At 34.8% G+C, this 17,251-nt stretch overlaps 1 protein-coding gene across 2 annotated transcripts in view; it reads left to right on the plus strand.

Annotated features, from left to right (window-relative positions):
* Positions 1–17,251, plus strand: part of UBR2 (ubiquitin protein ligase E3 component n-recognin 2) — a 123,096-nt gene that overhangs the window by 72,139 nt on the left and 33,706 nt on the right. For both annotated transcript variants that reach the window (XM_028135691.2, XM_028135690.2), the window contains exons 14-26: positions 1,582–1,710; positions 2,826–3,009; positions 5,521–5,582; positions 6,234–6,344; positions 7,237–7,302; positions 8,223–8,345; positions 8,488–8,551; positions 9,523–9,647; positions 12,252–12,304; positions 13,753–13,855; positions 14,621–14,669; positions 15,083–15,237; positions 16,207–16,309. In XM_028135691.2, coding sequence (XP_027991492.2) covers positions 1,582–1,710; positions 2,826–3,009; positions 5,521–5,582; positions 6,234–6,344; positions 7,237–7,302; positions 8,223–8,345; positions 8,488–8,551; positions 9,523–9,647; positions 12,252–12,304; positions 13,753–13,855; positions 14,621–14,669; positions 15,083–15,237; positions 16,207–16,309 — 1,327 coding nt within the window. The remainder of the gene's footprint in view (positions 1–1,581; positions 1,711–2,825; positions 3,010–5,520; positions 5,583–6,233; positions 6,345–7,236; positions 7,303–8,222; positions 8,346–8,487; positions 8,552–9,522; positions 9,648–12,251; positions 12,305–13,752; positions 13,856–14,620; positions 14,670–15,082; positions 15,238–16,206; positions 16,310–17,251) is intronic.

Genomic DNA, 17,251 nt, shown 5'->3' on the forward strand with positions numbered 1-17,251 from the left:
AGTACAGGTCTTTTATCTCTTTTGTTAAATTTATTCCTAGGTACTTTATTTTCTTATTACAATAAGTGGGATTGTTTTCTTAGTTTCTCTTTCTGATCTTTATTGGTGTATAAAAATGCCCCACTGGTTTCTTAATATTATTGATATATTTTGCTGCTTTACTGAATTCATTTATTAGATCTAATAGCTTTTTGGTGGAGTCTTTAGGTTTTCTGTATACAATATCATATCATCTCCGTATAGTTTTACTTCCTCCTTTCCAATTTGAATGCCTTTTATTTCTTCTTGTCTGATTGCTGTGGCAAGGACTTGGTGTCCAGTACTATGTTGAATAAGAGTAGTGAAAGTGGACATGCTTGTATTGTTCCTTATTTTAAGGGCAACACTTTTAGATTTTGCCCATTGAGTATGTTGGCTGTAGGTTTTTCATAAATAGCCTTTATTATGTTGATGTATGATCCCTCTATTCCCACTTTGCTTGCTGAGAGTTTTTATCATAAATGGGTGCTGGATTTTATCAAATGCTTTTTCTGCATCTGTGATATGATTATGTGATTTTTATCTTGCATTTTGTTTATGTGATATATCACATTTATTGATTTGCTAATGTTTTGTTAAGGATTTTAGCATCTATGTTCATCAGAGATACAGGCATATAATTTTTTTCCTTGTAGTGTCTTTATCTGTTGTTGTTTTTTAATTAGAATAATATTGTCCTCATAAAAAGAGCTTGAAAGTCTTGCCTCCTCTTGAATTTTTTGGAATAATTTGAGGAGGATAGGAGTTAAATTTTCTTAGAATATTTTGTAAAATTTGCCTGTGAAGCCATACGGTCCAAAACTTTTGCTGGGAGTTTTTTAAATTACTGCTTCAATATCATTAGTTGTTATTGGTCTGTTCTGGTTTTTTATTATTCCTATTCAGTTTTGGAATTTGATGTTCCTAGGAATTTGTCTGTTTTGCCCAGGTTGTTCAATTTGTGGCATGTAATTATTTATAGTATTTTCTTACAGTCTCTATGTCATTTATTTCTGCTCTGAACTTTGTAATTTCCTTTCTTCTACTTACTCTGGGCCTTGTTGTTCTTATCTGGTTCTTTTAGGTGTAGGGTTACATTGTTTATTTAAAAATTTTCTCTGGTGTTTAAATTTATAATAATATTTATATGTTTTGTGGTGTTTGGGGTATCTATAGAAATAATACCTATTTTGGTCATTTTGAATAAAATACATTTATAAGTTCAGTAACATTTTATCAGACTTCTTCTAATAATTTTCCTATAGATAACAGACCTAAAACAGAATTCGAAGGATTGTTGCAGTAAAGTATTCTTTTTATTGTTTAAAACATATGGAAGATTGCCTCCAAAATAATTTGCTATATACTTTACTGGGATTTTTAGTGTATATTTTAGAGAATGTTAAATAAACATGTAATTTAAGAAGTTGAACTTTCTCATACTACTTGAAAATTCATACGTTTTTGTAATCAGTATGTATTTCCTCAACATTATTTTTTAAGTTTCATGTAAGATAACAAACATAATTTTAATTTATTTAAAATCTTTTCACTTTCTTTAAGGGAATGGATCCAGTTACACGTCAAGTAGGACAGCATATTGAAATGGAACCAGAATGGGAAGCAGCCTTCACATTGCAGATGAAATTAACACATGTTATTTCAATGATGCAGGACTGGTGTGCTTTAGACGTGAGTTTCTTCTAGGGGTAGGAGATAGGAGAAAGATGGAGGAAAAGGGGAATAAACAGATTTTTAAGTAAATTTTGAGGAGCTTTGGAGAGGATAGTGGTGATACTTAGCTCATAAAACATCATATTTTCCTCTTCTACCTATTAATTCAGTAAAAGTTAAAATTCTAAAGTCTTTTTAAAAAACTTGGAAAATATATAGAGGAGGAATAATCCATACTCTTTTTATCTTATGTTTCTGTCTTTATTTCTTCCATTATCCCATCTAGATTTTGAGCATATAAAAAGAATAATTTCTAAATTTATCCAAAAATAAAGTTTTACTGTTGGTATATTTGTCCTATCTTAAAATTATTTTGTTCTTGTTTTGATTATAAAGTCTAGATGAGAGCTTGTTTAAGTTGGGAGGTCAGAGAAGGCTTCCATTAGATCTGAGCTATATGTCAGAGTTAACTGATCAAACAGTAAAGAATATTCCTGACTGAGGGACAGTTGAATCATGCTCTGTTATGAGCAGTATAATTGTTAGGGGAGCTGTGAGAAGTCTCTGGTTGGAGCGTAGAGGTTAAAGGTAGAGAAGTGGACAGATTTTTAAGTAAATTTTGCAGGGCCTTGGAGGCCATGGAAGGAAGTTTGGATTTTATTCTAATTGAAGTGGGAACCCATTAGAGACTACCAAGGAGAAAGGTGACATAGTCCAATTTATGCATTTTTAAAAATTGCTTTATATGGAGGGGAGCAAGAGTAAGGAATTTATAATAGAGTGAATTTATAATAGAATTGACTTTTCTTTGAGTTACTGGCGATAATGAGTGGCCAGGTTTGAGAGAAATTTAGAAGATGAAATAGATAGCTTGGTGATAGATGGAACAATGAGGAATGAGGGAAAGGAGGATATTGGAATAACTTCTAGATTTCCATAGCTGTACAGAGATGTCATTCACTGAGACAAGGCACTGGAAGAGGGACCAGGTTGGGAAGGGATGATTGGGCTTGATTTTGCCTGTATTAATATTTGAGGTCCTTACTCATTGGTGAATTTGATGTGCTTATTCAGTTTTATAAAAATTTAACTTTGGAGTAACTTACAAAATACCTTTTTTTTTTTTTTTTAAGGAAAAAGTGTTAATTGAAGCTTACAAGAAATGCCTTGCTGTATTGATGCAGTGTCATGGTGGTTTTACTGATGGTGAACAGCCAGTCACATTAAGCATTTGTGGACATTCAGTGGAAACTATCAGATACTGTGTTTCTCAAGAAAAAGTCAGCATTCACCTCCCAGTTTCTCGCTTACTTGCAGGTAAAGCATTTCTCCCCTTGAAAACCCTGAAAATATATTTTAAATTGTTTTGTGTTTTTGGGGTTTTTTTTGTGGTTAATGTTTGTTGAATATGTACCTCACAGTCTGAGAGTTTTATGTATGTCAACTTATTTAATCATCACATCAGTCTATGAGGTAGATATTATAATTAAGTTTGCTTAAGTGATTACTGACAAATTGAAACCACCCTAGATTTTATCTCATAAGCTGTTTCTTAATCATTTATTGATAACCTTTTTAAGCAGCAGGTCAAGAGTGAGCCCCAAGTTGGGGTGATGGTTTTTTTTCATTGTAAATAGTTGATTTACAAACCATTTATTCTTGGTAGAATATTTGAAGCTGCCACCTTGCAGCAGCCAAAAACTTTGAAATGTACTTGTCCATCTCTGCAGACTCATTTCAGTATACTTCCTTTCATATTTCCCGATTCAGGAATGCTTGTCCTACTCACGTAATATTTATTGTTTCCTTTAGTTCCATATTAGAAAAGAGAAGATCTGAAGCTAGCTATTTTTACTCATTGAAGAATTTGTGATTTATCTTAAGTGTGTAGCTAGCTCAGTAATAATATGATGTGAAAGTGGTTGTGTGTGTAAGAGATTGTGGTGAATTGGTATTCATTCTTCCTTCCTTCCTTCTTTTCTTTAATTATATCAGAAAGGAAAGGAGAGAGAGAGGTCAAAACATCAATGATGAGAGAATCAATTATTGAATCAATTTCTTTAACAGATATAGGCTGGTTCTGGTTATCCTTTTCTGCTTGTGTAAGTTTGGTAGTTTTTCTTTTTCAAGAAATTGGTCCTTTTCATCTGAGGTATCAAACTTGTGGGCATAGAGTTGTTCATAGTACTCCTTTTTTATCCTTTCAATGTCCATGGGATCAATAGTAATAATCCCTCTTTCATTTCTGAAGGCTTTTGGGTTGTTATTGCAATCATGGTGATATAAGGTAACTTAGACACCTGAATATGAGTAGTACAGCAAATAACTACCTAGACTGGAGTTGAGAATGTAAGAAGAAATCTCTTAATTCCTGTAACTTATTCGGGCCCGGTTTTGTTTTGTGAAAGTGCTTTGAGCATACTGAACTTGATTCTCAATATGGGAAAGTATCACCATAGTGCTGTAAAAAAGTATTCAACTGGAATGCAGGAAAGTGAGTCCTGGCTCAGACTCAGCTGCTGAGTTTTCTGCCTTTAAAAATCTGGTTGTATGGGTGGTAACTGATACTGATAATTATCCACAGAGAAAATAGTCAATACCTTGAAATGTACCATTTTATGCCTACCTCATTAAGCTCCCTCACCTCTCTCAGTGAACTTTTTTTTTTTACCCTTATCTGAGAATATTTTTTTTCCATTGATTTCTTTAAAAAGTGGAAGGGAGAGAAAGAAAACATTGATGTGAGAGAGACACATTGATTGGTTACCTCCTGCACACGCCCCTACCAGTGCTGGGGAACCTACAACGGAGGTATGTGCCTTGACTGGGAATTAAACCTGTGACCCTCTAACCACTGAACCAAACTGGCCAGGGGTCTCATTGAACATTTTTGAGCATTCTCACTCTGTTTGACAAGCCTTGCTTATAATGAATGCTTATAATCTAATTGGAGAGCTAAGTAAGCATACCCAAAACAGTTCAAGAATAACTTGGAGTGCTAATGGAGCTTGAGTGGCAAATGCTGAGAGTACTGTATATGTTATTAGAATGGGATTCATAATGCAAGTCTTCTTGGATGAGGAAAGCCTCAAACCAGCCTTGACCAAGTGGCCAATATTTTTAATAATAAAAGCATAATATGCTAATTAGACCATATGTCCTTCCTTCCAGACAAAGCCGCGGTGGTGGCGGGGGCCGAGGCCCTTGCACAGATTTCGTGCATTGGGCCTCTAGTTTACTGATAAAATTGTAAAAAAGCATTCTCTGTTTATACAACATAAACAGGACAATTAATTCTTAGTTAACAGAATTATCCAAGGTTGAGCTATGAACGAGCCCTTTGCATTTAGGAACTAAAGAGCTTTGATCCTAAACTGGAAGTTCTGGAGAACTTAGTTCTGAGGTTAGGATCAATACGGTGAATCCCAGGGCCAGTTTCTCTGTTCAGTTTCCAGAAGGATCTCTCACTATAGTACTTTAAATGGGAAGAAACTTCATTACCAAGTGAAATATGACTGTTAAAGTTGGCAAACATATATAAATTACTTTGATAGTTATATGGCTGCTCTTGCTATGTTTCTATGTCTAACATTTACTTAGAAAATGTTACCAGTGTATGTTGGTACATGTAATTAAGACTAGTTTCAAGAGGTTCATGAGAATAAATCTTTATTTATTAATGTAATTCATTCTATATCATAATTTGTAGCATGATAGGTTTTCAAAGAGAAAAGAAGTTAGATATAAAGGTAAGTGAATATTTAGGGTTTTTTTTCTCCTAAAGAGTTTCACTTATAAAAATACATTTTTGTTTGTTCTTCCATGTAGGTTTGCATGTGTTATTAAGCAAAAGTGAAGTGGCATATAAATTTCCAGAGCTCCTACCTCTAGTAAGTAGTACTAACTTTAAAAGTAAATGCCTGTTTATTATGCTTCATGTATTTGAAATCATTTTGAAACAAAGTTTATTAGTCAAGGTTCTCCAGAGAAACAGAATCAATAAAGAGAGAAAAAGAAGAGTTTATGTGTGTGTGCACTCAAGTGTTTATGTATGGAAAGAGGAAGAGACAGAGAATGATTTATTGTAAGGAATTGGCTCATGCAGTTATGAGGTCTGGCAAGTCTGAAATATGGTTGCAGAGCAGTTTGACAGGCCAGGCCAGATTCCCAACTTTGATATTGCAGTCTGAGGCCCAAAGACAATCTGGAAGCAGAAATTCTTCATGTTTGGGGGGACTTCAGTCTTTATCTTAAGACCTTCAGCTAATTGGATGAGGCCCACCCCCTGATATGAAGAATAATCTGCTTTATTCAAAGACTACTGATTTAAATATTAATCACATCTACAAAATAGTTTCAGAGCAACATCTAGACTGGTCTTAAAAAAACTGGGTACCATGGCTTAGCCAAGTTGACATAAAATTAACCACACAAACATACTTTGAAAGAATTTTAACTTGTGTTTCATTTAATACTTCCATCTCTATCAAACAGTATTCTTCAGAGTTGAGACCTTCGTGTTTTTGTTTTTGTATATACAGAGTGAACTTAGCCCACCCATGTTGATAGAACACCCTCTTAGATGTCTTGTTTTATGTGCCCAAGTACATGCAGGAATGTGGAGAAGAAATGGCTTCTCTCTGGTAAACCAGGTAAGTGTCTTTTAATTCTATGGAGATTTTTCAATTCATTCCTTGGCTTCTGTGAAGGATATAATTTTCAATGTACTTAGTCATTGAAAGTTGTACCTATATTAAAATTGAGAAGATAAATATGTTAAACCAAAAAAGTTTTTAAAACTTTTATCTGTACTTTGTCAAGAAACAGTATTAACCCTTTGCACTTGCTTGCTTTTTTCTCGATTCCTTTATTCTACTCAGGATTTAATTTTTTAAATACCCCAGATTTTACAAGCACGGCAGTAGAATAAAAAACTGGAGTTTCTTTTCATACAAACTTATTTATTTGGATTTTTTAATATTTCAAATTATTGATACATTCAAAGAGTAATTTTAATCTCGATGCTAACCATGTCGAGTCACACTCGACATCCGAGTGCAAAAGGTTAAAGACAGGAATGCACTTTTCTTGATTCTTTACTTGCAATCATTTTTAGGACAAAATTGGATATTTAAAAAAAATTAAAATTCAGATTTTATTTACTTAAATTAAATTAGGTTTAAAGATAAAATTTCTGTTAGTATAACTCCAAAATTGAGGTTTTAATTTTTAAACCTTACCAAGGCTTGCTATACGTTGCCCTCCCCCCCCCCACCCCATTTTTCTTAGCTATGAACCTTATAGAAATAACTTTGTTAAGAAATTCAGAAAGTTGGATCCAAAATGTGAACCATGGAGTGACCAATGTAATCTGGAAATTTTTAATTCATTAATCTTTATTAAGAGTATTATTGCAGAAACCACACTGTGTGTGTGCGCATGCACACTTGCCCAAAACCCATTTGCTCTTTCGGAATGTGGGGAGAGGAGAAAGCTGCACAAATGAAAACCTATTTACCCAATATAATCAATTTTATTTTTTAGATTTATTACTATCATAATGTGAAATGCAGACGTGAAATGTTTGACAAGGATATAATAATGCTTCAGGTAATGAATTAAAAGCATTACATGTAAAGGTATGGGGAGAGTTTTTCTTCTTGTTAACTCCATAGAACCCAAACACTTATAAGCACTCCCAGATCTATAACTCTAGCCTAGCCCCATCTACTAAACTGCAAACTTATATGACTAATGGGCTATAGAACATTTGGACACATTTCAGATTTAACATTAACATATTCAAAATATAACTCTTACTTCCTCCATACCTTCTTCATCTCTTGGGTTTTCTGCTGTGGTGAAATGTTCAGCTGTCATAGTTGTTAAAGTGAGAAACCTGAAAGCTATCCTTTCTTCATTTCCCTCTGGCTAAAATCCCAACCCCGTACATTGATTTCCAAGAACTGTGATACTTAACTATGTTAAAACTAGAGGCCCAGTGCACAATTGAAATCGCGCGAGGAGGCATCCTGCAGGGGGCTGGGACCCACGCCGGCTCAGGCAGGCCCCACTGCCTCTGTCTCTGTCTCTGCTCCGGGACTCACCTGCATGCGCAACCTCCTCCTGTCCGGTCGTTACTCCCGGCCTCATTTGCATATTATCTCTTTATTTATATAGATATAGATTCCCTGAATTTGCCATGAGGGAACCCTGAAATAAAACTTTAGAATTGAATCCAGAGGGATACAATTAATTCAAAGCATTAAGAGAAAAGAGAACATAAAATCCACATTATTCTGATGTGTGGATTTAGGGGGTTGTTTTGTTTTGTTTTACTAGCTTAGATTCCTGTCCACACTTAAAGCTACCACAAGTAGGGAATGGGGTTAAATGGGTTTCCATCTTTTATTGGGATTGGTGAACAAGTAAGCAGCTTTCTCTTGTGCAAACCAAAATATTTTTCATTGATTGTTTAATAGTGCTTTTGACCTCCCTCTTTTCCTTCATCTAAAAAAAAAAAAAAAAAGACAGGTGTCTCCATGATGGATCCAAATCATTTCCTGATGATAATGCTCAGTCGGTTTGAACTTTATCATATTTTCAGTACTCCGGACTATGGAAAAAGACTTAGTTCTGAAATTACTCATAAGGTAAGAGTATGTTTCATGAGACCACAACACATCATTAAAGAAACAGCTTTCTTTTTTTTGTTATGTTAATCATTGAAATAATACAGTATCTTTATTCTTATCTCTGAACTTTATTCTCTCCCCCCCCACACACTTGTTATAGGATGTAGTTCAGCAAAACAATACTCTAATAGAAGAAATGCTATACCTCATTATAATGCTGGTTGGTAAGTTTGAATAATTTTGAGACATTTATAAATTATATTGGCTTTTGTGGTAGCATGTATTTCAGAATTTCTCAACCATGTTTCTTTTGTTTGAGTGATTACTCAGTTTTAGGGGAAGGAGATTTTTCTCCCCTCTGATTACTGTAATGATGAGAGTAACAGCACCGTTGCTTCGGGAAAAAGAGAGTACAACTGCTGAAGCAGAATAAAGTGAAAGACTCTTAGTGTTTTGGGGATAGGAGGAGCAGGAGAATTTAGCTAGCAAGAATAGGATATTTAAGAGCTATTTACTGTTACTTTATATCTTAGCTATGTTTCCCTCCATGGTTTATGGTGTAAAAGTGTCATATTGACTTCAGACATAACAATTCCACGTTAACAGAGAGAGACCTATAGCTAATCGATGCAGATACCTTATTGCCTACATTTTCAGTCCTGTTGCCTCCATCTTTGCTATTCTTTTATTCTTTACCTTCTTCTACCTCCCCTGCTATTTCAGACTCTATACAGTCTGTATCGCAGAGACTCCTGGCAACTGTAAAGAGGTGATGCCAGTGAAGGAGGTATTAGAAGGTGATAGCTCATTTGCCACTAGATAGGACACAGAGGAAGGCTCTCCTTCCCTGCTACCATGTGGCAGACGGCATGAAAGCAGTTCCCTAGGCTACTGGTACAACTATTGCTGCACCAAGTCTTTACTATATCTAATCCCGTCCTACCTTCTGATCCTATTCTTTCAAAATTGCAACCAGAGTTCTCTCCACTGTCTAAAACCTGCACTCACCACTTGTTCCTGAGACTCAGAAGTACAGTTGGGAGCTCCTCTCCCCTAGCTCGTTGCCAGGCCAGTCACTGCTTTTCCATTGTACAGAAAGAAAAATATATTGTGTGAATTATAAGTATGTATCACATAAGTGTCGTATTTATGTTAAATGTGTGTGTGTGTGAGTATACTTTTTCATTGTTAACAGGAGAGAGATTTAGTCCTGGAGTTGGACAGGTAAACGCTACAGATGAAATTAAGCGAGAGATTATCCATCAGTTGAGCATCAAACCTATGGCTCATAGTGAATTGGTAAAGTCTTTACCTGAAGATGTAAGTACCTACATTTTTAAAAAGAAAATAATAACAGTCTTTTCCTACCTATCAGTCTTAGTATTTATAGATTTAATTGTATATACCATTTCCACATTTCAAGGACATGTATCACTCTAGTCACTCTTACTAGAAATAATCAGAAAAAGAGAATACTAGGGACTGGGAGTGGAAAGCAGCTTAGGAATAGAATATTTCACAGTGAAGCTTTGAAAGAGGTAAGTAGCTGAATAAAAGTAAATCTAGTCCTTGGAAATGAATTTTTGTATATCCATTATACAAAAATGATACCATTAGAGGGAGGTTATTATAGGGTCTTTAGTACAAAGTTGACATGGATAAAGTATTTTGAAGAAGGAAGTGAGAAAAACCTATTCAGCTGTGTTGAGTAAACTAACATTTTCTGGAAGTTTTTCCATCTGAAGATTCCTTAGTGAACCATTTCTCTTTTTTAGTGAATGTAAACAGATAATTCACATGGGCTTTCATAGGTTAATTAAATTATTTTCCCTCCCAGGATCATAAATACTAAGCCACCTGTTTTTCAGCCAAGGGCTTTTTAGAAATCCCAAACTTACATTTGGGAGCGGACTTTATTTTCATTGAGTCTTTTCAAAATGTTTTCCCAAATTTTAAATATAGATAGAAACTTTGAACTCTAGTTTCATTCTTCTAGGATTTAAACCTGTACTGTTGCATATTAACACTTCTTTTAAACTTTGCATTATGAAAATTTCTGAAGATCTATAGAAATAGGAAACATAAAGAACCCATCACTGGCTTCAACATGGCCAGTCTTGTTTTATCTATACCCCAACCACTCACTAGTCCCTACACTCCACTGGATTATTTTGTAGAGATTTACCGTTTCATCTATTAATATAACTGTACATACCTAAACCAGTGGTTTTTTGTTTTTGTTTGTTTGTTTTTTTAAAATATATTTTACTGATTTTTTTCAGAGAGGAAGGGAGAGGGATAGAAAGCTAGAAACATCGATGAGAGAGGAACATCGACCAGCTGCCTCCTACCGGGGATGTGCCCGCAACCAATGTACAAGCCCTTGACCGGAATCGAACCTGGGACCTTTCAGTCCGCAGACCGACGCTCTATCCACTGAGCCAAACCAGTTTCGGCTAAACCAGTGGTTTTTAACCAGGGACGATTTTGACCCCAAGGGGACCTTTGGTACTCAGGGCAGGGTGTGTGTTGCTATAGGCATCCAGTGAGCATAGGCCAGGTCTACTGCTTAACATTGTACGATATACAGCATATGCGCGCACGCACATGTGCTCACTCACACATATTTACAAATCCTAGTAACATTTCCAAATACACAATTACACACACACACACACACACACACACACACACACACACCATAACAAAGAATTAGCTGATCCAAAGGTCAGAGTAAAAATGTTGAGAAACTGATCTAAAAGAGAGGGGCTTTTAGGAAAATCTGTCTATATGTCATTAACACACCTGAAAGAAAACAACAATAATTACAACTTTTTAATATCCCTAAATAGCGAGGTAAGATAAAATGTTATTGTTCTTTAGCCCTGGCCAGTGATGTTCAGTTGGTTGAACATTGCTCATGCACTGAAAGTTTGCTGGTTCTATTCCTGGTCGGGGCACGTAGATACCTGGGTTGCTGGCTTGATCCCTGGTAGGGGGCATGCAGCGATTGATATTATGTTTTTCTCTCTTCCTTCTTCTCTCTAAAAATCAATAAAAAATTTTTTTGATCTTAAAAAGAAAATTAGTTGTACTTCTTTTTTTTTTTTTTAATATGTTTTATTGATTTTTTACAGAGAGGAAGAGAGAGGGATAGAAAGTTAGAGACATCGATGAGAGAGAAACATCGATCAGCTGCCTCTTGCACACCCCATATTGGGGATGTGCCCGCAACCAAGGTACATGCCCTTAACCGGAATCGAACCTGGGACCCTTGAGTCCGCAGGCCGACGCTCTATCCACTGAGCCAAACCGGTTTCGGCTAGTTGTACTTCTTAATGCAAGAAATGAATCCTGAGTTACTAGATAAAGAAGTAATTAGTTTCATTTAGACTTTAGAATAAGGAGTACCGTACTTTCCGGCGTATAAGACGACTGGGCGTATAAGATTTTCCTGGGTTAAAAAGTTGTCTTATACGCCAGAAAATACGGTAGTCCAATATATCTAATCCCATCAATACAGTCCAATATACCGTATTTTCTGGCGTATAAAACGACTTTAACCCAGGAAAATCTTATACGCCCAGTCGTCTTATACGCCGGAAAGTACGGTAATAACATTTAAAACAGCATTTTAAAAGTGAATATGCCTTGCAACTACATTTATCAAACATTTTTCACCAGAAAATTCTTTATTCACAGTATTCTTAGTAACATCTTACCATGAATGGGATATGATTTAGGAAATGTTCCACTGAACATAGATAAGAAATTAGTATAACTACTTCACAAAATATTACAGTATGGTGCATAAATTTTATTTAAATACTGTGTGTACTTTGTTTTCATTTAATTCCTTTTGAAAGCTGTCACCTTGATTCCTATGGTAATGACTTCTTTTTAATTTGTTTCCTATACCGTTAGGAGAACAAGGAGACTGGCATGGAGAGTGTCATTGAAGCAGTTGCCCATTTCAAGTGAGTTTACTTTATTTTTTTTCCTCATTTAATTTTTTTATATATTCATTTTTTTTAGAGTGCCTCATTTGATGGAACTGAGAATGATATTGTTGCCTTCAGAGAGTAACATTTCCAAATACATAATTCCCAACTATATATCTCACTGACTTTTTATTATCTAGCCCTGTGCTCAGCAACTTAAAGTAGCATTATGAAGATTTTCCTTGTATTCAGAATAGGTGTTCATAGCCAATAGCTTTAGATAATTAAAATTAACCTGAGCAGGTGATCTAAGTAAATGCATTAAGCTTCCTTAAAATTGCTTTCAGCCGAAACCGGTTTGGCTCAGTGGATAGAGCGTCGGTCTGCGGACTGGAAGGTCCCAGGTTCGATTCCGGTCAAGGGCATGTACATTGGTTGCGGGCACATCCCCCGGTGGGGGGTGTGCAAGAGGCAGCTGGTCAATGTCTCTCTCTCATCGATGTTTCTAGCTCTCTATCCCTCTCCCTTCCTCTCTGTGAAAAGTCAATAAAATATATTTTTAAAAAAAAATTGCTTTCATTGTTCCATTTGAATGTGCCACCTAAGCTGTGGAATGGCCTCTGAATGCTGCCGCCTCTAGTGTCCAGTGTGTGGCCCAGTCAGTAAAGCAGTTTATCCCCTTAAGGTTGTTGAGGCAGTGTCTTAATCCTGCTTTTTCCTGGCTCTCCATCCCAATGGCAGTGTCTTTATTTTTGTCAATTATGAAGACAATACACACTTTAAGAAAAAATATAAAATACATGTATAGAATCTTTAAATCCTAAAATTGTACCTACTTTTTTCTACTTGGTATTACAGACATCTTTACATGTCAAGATATAGAAGTTAACATCACTGTTCTATTGTTTGGAGATATCATAATGTGTGTAACCTATTCCCTGTTAGACTTTGAATTATCACCATCAGATTCACTTGTCCAGTTAGGATAAACAGATTTATCCTACCATCAGATTCATCAGATTCACTTGTCCAGTTAGGATAAACAGAGTGTGGATGTGCTAGATAAAATGGATGCATGTAAAGCTTGAGATGTAGATTGCCAATTTCACCCATAGAGAGTACTACCAGCTTTACACTCACCAGCAATATATGAGAGTTCTGGTTTTTTGTTGTTGTGTTTTGTTTTGTTCTTATATATTTTTATTGATTTCAGAGAGGAAGGGAGAGGGTGAGAGAAATTGAAACATCAATGATGAAAGAGAATCATTGATTGGCTGCCTACTGAGGATTGAGCCCACAACCGGGCATGTGCTCTTGACTAGAATCGAACCTGGGACCTTCTAGTTCATAGTTCGACACTCAGCCACTGAGCCAAACCGGCTAGGGCAAGAGTTCTGTTTTTTTATCCTATTATCTAAGACTATCTCATGAATTAGTGTATGACTTTAGTAATAATATTTTAAGGACCTTTTTTTTTCCCCTAGGAAACCTGGATTAACAGGACGAGGCATGTATGAACTGAAACCAGAATGTGCCAAAGAGTTCAACTTATATTTCTATCACTTTTCAAGGGCCGAGCAGTCCAAGGTAATTGGAAAAATTAAAAGTGTACTGGGGAAGGGTTGAGTTGGGTTGGGTTTTCCTATTGTTGTTTCAGTCTAAGCAAAATTTACTGCTTTTACAGATTAAAAAGGGATACATTTATATTGTAGGGAAGTTGGAAAGTATAAATAGATACAAACAAGAAAATACAGGTTATTTATAACACCACCTAACATTTTGGGTTTCCCTGCTCCCCGTGTTTTGTGCATAGATATATAAGATCTATATTATATACATACTCACACACATACCTGGTATAACTGTATTTTATTGGCTTTTGAAGACAAATTGTCAACTTGTATTATAATCAGTTAGCTTCTTTTATACTCATTTCAGAATTGCTACAACTTAGCATTGCACCTTTCCAGACTGAGTTAGGAATTTTCCTAATTATTCTTAGCTAGTTAAGTTTTGTCTTTTAGCAGTCTACTCTTAAAATACTTTTTCAGTAAATGGCGTTAAATAAAACTTAAACATGGAGTTTTTGTTTGGTTTTTGATGCATGTCATAGCATTCAAACCTAAATAGTTTTTGGTTGCACATGTTTCTCCTGCATTTTAAAGCAAAACAGAACCCATTGTGGGAGTGGGGGGGAATTAACCTTGATATATCAATGGGGGGGAGGGTTGAAAAACTAAAGATAAAAATCTTCTCAAGTCAGAAGATAATATAACAAAGATTATGTCAGTAGTTTCAGATAGGTTGTTTTGTATTATTAATTCCCTGTGCAAATTACTTTTCTTTTATTAGGCAGAGGAAGCTCAACGGAAATTAAAAAGACAAAATAGGGAAGATACAGGTATTTTTAATCTTTCCAAAAATCTCATGTCAGTCTCTTACTTATTAAACATTGTTTTCTGTTGACAATGATGTTTATCCTGGTGAAGTGGAAGATTTAAATATAAGCTTCCCTAGTGAACATTCACAGGACTAATAAATATATTAATATAGAAATAGTCTATACTGAGTCATCTCTTGCTTAATAGTTTTATCTCAGATTTTAAGAAATTTCTAGGGAAAAGAAAGGCTTTCCTTTGTACTGCTATTTATGAAGCTGTTTTTAGGCATTTGACTGTCCTTAAAGTAAAATATAGCTTTAAGATACATGTTAATGAATAATTCTTTGAGTGAAGACTATCAAAAGTATCTAATAGATAGTTTTTTAAGCATGTTCTACAAAAAAAAAAACAACAATAATAACTTTATTTTCAGCACTCCCACCTCCAATTTTGCCTCCATTCTGCCCTCTGTTTGCAAGCCTGGTTAACATTTTGCAGTCAGATGTCATGTTGTACATCATAAGAACAATACTGCACTGGGCTGTAGAACATAATGGATATGCCTGGTCTGAGTCCATGTTGCAAAGGGTAGGTTTGAAGACATTTATTATTTATATGTTTTGTAGTAAAAGCCAAATTACATTTGTCAGTATCTGTACACAGAAAATTTAGGACAAATGCAGTGTTAGTTACCTTAACTTAAAATGTATTGTTACTGCTTTTGTATCTGCCAATAAAATACAAGCCTGACAGATTTTTTTAGACTACATGGTTGTGATTACCTTGGTCCTATTGCCTCTCATTGACTGGTCCTAATATGACGTTCGCTGCCTGTCATTCAGGCTAACCTAGTTTTAGCACATCTGACAACCACAGTAGTCCTATGTCTGAGGAAACCATGCACACATCTGCTTCACAATTGTAAAGCACGGTAAGAGCAATAAAAACGCAGAGAGAGTCAGTGTAGTTATGTGTTTTCTTAGAAGTCTGGTAAGGAATATTTTTTTTTTTTTGTAAGGAAGTTTTTGAGATATACTGAAGATTTCTGAATATCTTTATAAATTGTGTGGTATTAGAGATAAAAGTATGTCTCTTTCTGAGATAATTAAGATTTTTAGATACAAAAATTAAACTAGGTAGTATTGTAGACTAGATAATTACATGGTAGATGTTTGCAGCTCTAATTATTTGGCCATTGATTCTTAGAAGATTTTTAAGACTGTAGGGAAAGAATAACCCTAACCCTAACCCTAATTTGGCATTTCTTAATATCAAATATTATTTGAATTGCTGGTCACATCTGGAAATAAGTTTAACTTACCCTAAGAACTTGCAATTGAATTTTCTTCTTAGCTGAAATAGAAATTATTCCCTTGCTTTATTACAAAATGAACTGTAAAGTTTGAATTTAATAAAAATTAATACTTCAAATTGTTTTTTGTTGCACTTAGTCGTTAATAGTTTTTCTTTTTTTTCAATAGTGAATTCTTTTTTGTTATTTCTGATAAAAATATGTACTTTTGTTTTACTAAAAGTTATAAAACCTGTTTATTTGAGGTGTTACATTTAATTGGAATGGCACTACAAGAAGAAAAACAGCATTTGGAGAATGTCATGGAGGAGCATGTAGTAACATTTACCTTTGCTCAGAAGATATCAAGTATGTATACACTTTTTACTAAACTAACTCAAAATAGCAGTGATTTTAAATATGTAAGATAGCCTCTTTTATTTGATCTTATAGGAAATCCAAATTTGAATATATATTTGAGGCTATATATAATATTCATCTATGTAGTAAAGATACTATATCAGATCCTGATATGTTTTTATAAAAATATTTAGGCCCTATATATACTTAAAAATATGAATTTTATTCATAAACAGAAATATTAAATGAGTGTAGCACATACATTTTAACTCTAAGATATACTTTTTAAAACACAAAGTATGCTATCAGGACTTCACTCTAAATTGTTGTTATTTTATAAAAATATATTGAAAATAATAAAATTAGTTTTAAAGGATGAGATTATTTTATATAAAGTAATGTGACTTTTTTAAAAGGCTAAGGAGGTTTTTGTTTTTTTTTAGCTTTTTATTCAAAATATCAAACATAGTCAAGTTGAAAGAGTTGTAAATATTCATATACCTACCACCTAGATTCAGTATATTTGCTATATTTGCTTTTACATTTGCACACCTTTTTGAACCATTTATTTCAGACATCATACCATTTTGACTCTAAAGAGAAGCTTTTCTTTTATAATTTTCAGAATAAGCAGTTGGTCTGATAATTACCTGCAGGGGTGGCAACTGTGACTCTTTTTGCTTAGGGTTGTCTTTGTTTTCATCTTACTTGTGGGCTGTTCTTTATTCAGTGTTTTATAGTCAGTTATAATCAGTATTCCTTTTCATCCTCAAACTGTGCCAGTTTTGGTCAGAGGGAGTCTGTTCAGTTGGCTGCTTTGTCCTTTTAACCCAACCCGTTAATATCACGTTGCTTTGGGGTACAAAAGATGACTGCCCCCAGCTCATCTAGTACTTTTTCTGCGCCAAACCACCATCAGCCATTTGCTGAGGTGTTTGAATGCCGAGGTGG

The sequence above is a fragment of the Eptesicus fuscus genome, chromosome 10 (genome assembly GCF_027574615.1).
Source record: "Eptesicus fuscus isolate TK198812 chromosome 10, DD_ASM_mEF_20220401, whole genome shotgun sequence".
Classification (NCBI taxonomy): Eukaryota; Metazoa; Chordata; class Mammalia; order Chiroptera; family Vespertilionidae; genus Eptesicus; species Eptesicus fuscus.